Source organism: Dendrobates tinctorius, unplaced genomic scaffold, assembly GCF_039654945.1.
Source record: "Dendrobates tinctorius isolate UK_male_01 unplaced genomic scaffold, ASM3965494v1 ptg000224l, whole genome shotgun sequence".
NCBI classification, from domain to species: domain Eukaryota; kingdom Metazoa; phylum Chordata; class Amphibia; order Anura; family Dendrobatidae; genus Dendrobates; species Dendrobates tinctorius.
Window position 1 is genome coordinate 4,153,407 of NW_027361891.1, and position 6,000 is coordinate 4,159,406.

At 49.0% G+C, this 6,000-nt stretch overlaps 1 protein-coding gene across 1 annotated transcript in view; it reads right to left on the minus strand.

The window, feature by feature from the left end:
* Nucleotides 1–5,661, minus strand: part of RASSF3 (Ras association domain family member 3) — a 272,610-nt gene extending 266,949 nt beyond the window's left edge. Inside the window, exon 1 of the mRNA XM_073555455.1 lies at nt 5,307–5,661. Within this exon, the coding sequence (XP_073411556.1) occupies nt 5,307–5,589 (283 nt within the window). The 5' untranslated portion in view covers nt 5,590–5,661. The remainder of the gene's footprint in view (nt 1–5,306) is intronic.
* Nucleotides 5,662–6,000: the final 339 nt, after the last annotated feature.

Sequence of the window (6,000 nt, forward strand, 5' to 3'; positions counted from 1 at the left end):
CGCAATGTGTGAACATAGCCTTATGGGACAAACAGGGTTTTCATCTGGACAAGTCACAGAATCAATGTGTAGAAGCCAAGGGTTTTATAGCAAGCACACACAACACCAAACATTTTCTTCTTTCAAGTTTTTCAGAGATTGACACCACTTTTACCTACACTCTACTCCATAGCCCTTCCCCTCTACTCGAAAGCATCGCTCTAGTAGTCTACTAGTTAAGTACCTGAGCAGGAGCAGACCGCCTGAAGAGGGCCCCTGTGCAGAAACAATATATGGGCCCTTTGCAGTCCAATAGATCATCACAATGCCCAATTTCACCTGTTTTAGAGGTGGTAATGGCCCCCTTACCTCCTGGGCCCCTGTGCGGATGCCCAGATTGCACCAATGGTATATCTGTCACCATGCCAGAGACACTACTCAAAGCAGAGGTGAAGGTTTGGCGCAGAGGGTGCAATTAGCATGGCCTAGGTATGTATAAACCACTTTAACTCTTTCACCTATCCAGTGCTGTCCACAGTGTTGAAGTATCATAAAAGAAAGTCTCTTTTTAAAACATTTTTTTGCTACCAATATAAAAGTACAAGACATCCTGAAAGTCATCTCCGAAGTTGGACAGTTTTTGCTGATGATACAAAACTTTGCAGGATTCTTGGTTGATCATAAAACATTACATAAGAACCTGGAAAAGCTGGCAGAGTAGACAAGAACGTGGCATATAAATGGTAATGTTGCTAAAAGTAGGACTTGGGTATTGTGGTTATAGCTAAGATAAATGACAGTGCTCAATGTCAAGCAGCAGCTGCAAAAGCAAATAAGGGTGGTTAAAAAATAAATAAAAACTGGTGTCCTTGATGTAAAACGACCCCTCTATAAATCCCTTCTAAGGCCACACCTAATATATGGAATTTAGTTTTGGGTTCCACACTGTTAATGTTAAAAACATATAGAACTGGAGAGGGTTCAATGGTGGAGACTGGACTATTGAATGGGATGGGAAGTCACCCGAAATGCATGACTGTGTGGTCAGTACAAAGAACACAATTTATTCTGTCCAAAGACATTACTAAAGTAAAGTAAAGGACATTCATTACACGTGGGGGAAAGATGGTTTAGCTCTCACCATAGTAGTCAGACTATGGCCTGCCCTACAACAATAGGTTCTTAGGGCAGACTCTAGATCATTTAAATGGAACCTGTCAGGACGATTACACTAGTGAAATTAACGTTATGACTGTAGAGGTCCCAGCACAACAATGAACATAATAACCATCTAGTAGTCCAATGTACCAATCCAATGTACCAGTGAGGAGAAATCAAGCTGTGAAATTACATTAAAGGGAACCTGTCAGTCCCCCCCACTGCCCCCAGAACCACCAGCAGTTGTGTTGGCATATGTATACACCCTGTATTACATTACACACACAGATCTTTAGAAACGATGTTAGCGTGATAACATGACTTGCCAGCGCTGTACATACCTGACGCATGTGTGCGGCTTCTTTCCCTCACTGCATTGATGCTCCGATGCCGGGTGTACGCGTCCCGGCATCACAAAGGCACACCGCGCATGATTGGAACGCTTCCTTTCTGCATCTCATGTAAGTCTATGGGTATAATCTGCACCGAAAACTCTGTGTACCAGCAAGAGGAAATATCATGCTGAGCAGTTGAAAAACGCACCACAGGTCAGTTTACGTTGGGTAATAAATAAGCAGCACAGTGGTGGCGAGATTCCTACAAATCCCATCCACTTTACTGGGACTATAAGATGCAGTGAAAACACGCGATAGAAGCGCACTGTTGGAACGTAGCCTTATATTGCCAAGGCACCAAAACAACCCGAGCGAAAAAAGAAGGTGGTAATTAGCTATTATTGCCAGGAAAGAAAAGCACGACTAGCTGATCTACATGGTGGACACTCAAATAAGGAATATCTATGGAAGGAGCCCATAGAGCAAGGTCCCAAGTGGGTGAATCCACGCTGTTATGTTCATATGTCAGAAATGGATGTGTGTGTGTGTGTGTGTATATATGTCTTTATGTGCACATATATGTATTATATATATAGTAGGGAGGACTCGGAACGGGGCACGGCTATGCCCACCCTTCAAATTCAGCCAAAGTGTTAACATTGTGTACACTAGAAATGTTAGTAAAGTCCCTGGACTGGCGTAACATTTCTTGCGAGGCGCAGATGTGTTGCATTCATTAAGTGGTGTGCGCCTCTTTATAAATTTGCAGCATCTTATTCATGCTTAGTCCTTATTAAGACCGGTGGACAAGATGACGAACTTAGTGAATCAGGCCCAAAGTTTTCGACATGTTGATATGCAGAGATGCCTCAATTTGAGGGAGGTTGTGATAACGTTCATCAAATGTGTAGTGGCACTTTAATGGGAACCTGACAGCTGCCACGTTGCCCATATCAAACCGTGAAATTGATTATTATTATTGCTAATTCAATCACAGTATCAACAGAAGTATTTGTACAACGTAAAATTCATGTATTCACAATAAATAGTATCACTTTTGGGATCTGAATGTTGAGCGCCCCTACACCGCTGATCATCTGCGTGAAGTCGGTGGGCCAGCATAATGTTACAATGCCACGATAGCCATTCCACCGCTTCATTCATGATTCTCACCCTGTAAATACCGCTCGTCTGACACTGGGCTGGTCCTGAGTTACAGCCACAAATCTGCACGTGGAAGTGAACCGTATGTGACTATTAGCGATGAGCGAGCGTGCTTGGATGAGGTGTAGCAGTTGTGGCATTGTGGTCCTATCTTGTAGTGGCGCTCATTTCATTTGCTGCTTGGTGAATTATCCGCCAGGTTCTAGTTCCCGTTTCCTTATATAAGATGTGCTCCGCGTTCTGATGTAAGTACCACGTGTACTTTTCTATACGTGTCTGTGAAAGCTTTAATTGCTAGGCTATTAAAATAACCAAATCAGCCCCTGAAGTCCAAAAGAACCATCAAGCCTTCTCCACCTCTGTTAGGAGGCTCCAGCAGATCAGCCTTAGGGTATGTGCACACGTTGCAGAAAATTTCTGCACAAAAACCTGAATCCCTTCCCAGAAACCGCACCTATTTTTCCGCGGCGTTTTTTGGTTTTTTTGCGCGGTTTTGGTGCGTTTTTTTTACCGCAGCGGTTTCTAAAAGCATGGGAGAAGCCTAAACCGCGGAAAAAAACGCAAAATTAATGAGCATGCTGCGGTTTTTACCGCGATGCGTTTTTTTCGCGGTAAAAAACGCATCAATGTGCACACAAAGTGCAAAATGCATAGAAATGACTGTGCAGCTTATTTTTAGCGGTTTTATAGCGGTAGTGAAAACCGTGGTAAAAAACGCTAAAAAAACGCTGTGTGTGAACACAGCCTAAGTATAATGTGTATAGGAGCTTTAACCCCCCAAAACAATAACCACTAAATATGGACCTGATGAGGAATCCATCATCACATAACTCCCTGACTAAACGTCATGGACAGATTGATAAAGAATATTTCATGCTTTCTATAAAATCTCAAAACCATTATGGGACAACCTGTCGTCAGGACTACACCCCACACTAAGGGCATGTATGTAATGGCGTATTACTGCGGAGTAAATCCTTACTTTGCTTGTAGAAATCGGTTTTGCTGTTTTAGAGAAATCCATAATTGTACTTGTATGCTAATGAGGTGTAAGTGCAGTGGGAGGGCCGGCGCTTCTAGTTCTCCTGTCCTCTCCCTATTGCCTGCCCACTGCCTATGCAGGCAGGCCACTGAGACCAGAGTTACCTGTCAGTCAGCGACAGGAGGCAGGCAGGTCACTGAGACCGGAGTTACCTGTCAGTCAGCGACAGGAGGCAGGCAGGTCACTGAGACCGGAGTTACCTGTCAGTCAGCGACAGGAGGCAGGCAGGTCACTGAGACCGGAGATACCTGTCAGTCAGCGACAGGAGGCAGGCAGGTCACTGAGACCGGAGATACCTGTCAGTCAGCGACAGGAGGCAGGCAGGTCACTGAGACCAGAGTTACCTGTCAGTCAGCGACAGGAGGCAGGCAGGTCACTGAGACCAGAGTTACCTATCAGTCAGCGACAGGAGGCAGGCAGATCACTGAGACCGGAGATACACCTGTCAATCAGCGACAGGAGGCAGGCAGGTCACTGAGACCGGAGTTACCTGTCAGTCAGCGACAGGAGGCAGGCAGGTCACTGAGACCGGAGTTACCTGTCAGTCAGCGACAGGAGGCAGGCAGGTCACTGAGACCGGAGATACCTGTCAGTCAGCGATAGGAGGCAGGCAGGTCACTGAGACCGGAGTTACCTGTCAGTCAGCGACAAGAGGCAGGCAGGTCACTGAGACCAGAGTGGCCTGTTAGTCAGCGACAGGAGGCAGCAGAAGGCTGGGTATATGGTCAGAGGCAGGAGAAATTGAAATGCATTGTCCCGCCCCGCTGCACTTGCATATTATTAGCATACAATTACAGCTATGGATTTGTCTAAAACAACAAAACAGATTTCTACAAGAAACGGAAGGACTTACTCCGCAGTAATGCGCCCTTACATACATGACCTTAGTGTGGGGTATAGTCTGATGACAGGGTCTCTTTCAGAATAAATATGCACAAATAACACTTATGGATATTGCCCAAAGTCCCATTATGGGGCATTTCTCTGTTAGGGTGACACTGCTCTCTGTGGGGGGCTACACTACAGAGTTGCCCATGATGTGGCCAGTGAGCTCACACAATCTGATCAAAACATGCAGCTCACAGCAATACATCATCGAAAATTAGAACCTGTCCGCCTCTGGTAATACCTTGGTATCATTAAACGCCGAATGTGAGAGTGACAACCTCCTCTAGATCCCCACATTGAGGGGCTGGATGATACTGTGGGCTAGAATTCAGTCCATAATGCTGATATAGGGGCTACACTCTTTAATGAGCAATGGATACATTCATTGTGGGTCTACGTACTGTACCCATCCCATGCCCATGTAAGCGGCAGGAGGTGGCATTCCCCAACAGAAGAAGAGAAGGTGGCTTCAGCCCATCAGCAGGAGGTGCCCATCAGCAGGAGGTGGCATCAACCCATCAGCAGGAGGTGGCATCCCCCCATAATATCTGCCTGTCCCATGGCAGAGCTAAATCTTGGGGTCTCCCTCCCCCTCACAGCTGACCCGTGCTCAGTACTCCTGCAGGAGATGATGGTGGACAGTGCACTAAGCCTCTTATGGAGCTCAGCCTGAGCACAGGTCACGGCCGTAGAGGATTATTAGTGCCCACAGGGTCCTGCCAGGCACAGCGCCCACTTACCTGCACAGCGCCGGCCCCCGGAGAAGATGAAGCCGCAGCACAAGTCGCACCAGGCATTCAGAGCGGCCTCGGCCTGAAACTTGTGCCCTGCTCCCGTCTTCTGAGGCTGGAAGATGTAGCGGACATCTGGCGGTGGTCTGTGCGCTCTGACCCTCCGTCTTACTCCTGGGGGCACTCCTGGCACGGCCCCCGCTCTGCCCGGGCCATTGCTGGAAGAATCTCTCCTGTCACCCAGAGGGGAGAACAGGACGCGGGGAGCGGGGGCTCTGGCGAGGGCAGACATGGCAGGAAGGTGCCAACTCCAGAAGCGCCGGGTGTAGTGACAGCACCTGGGCGCCAGTTACATGAGCAGTAGTGAGCGCCGAGCAGTGACGGCCCCGTGCCCTCCCACACCCCGCCCAGAGTGCCCACCGCCGCCGCTGTGCCCTCCCACACCCCGCCCAGAGTACGCACCGCCGCTGTGCCGCCTCCTGTGCCCTCCCACACCCCGCCCAGAGTACGCACCGCCGCCGCTGTGCCCTCCCACACCCCGCCCAGAGTACGCACCGCCGCCGCTGTGCCCTCCCACACCCCGCCCAGAGTACGCACCGCCGCCTCCTGTGCCCTCCCACACCCCGCCCAGAGTGCCCACCGCCGCCGCTGTGCCCTCCCACACCCCGCCCAGAGTGCCCACCGCCGCCTCCTGTGCCCTCCC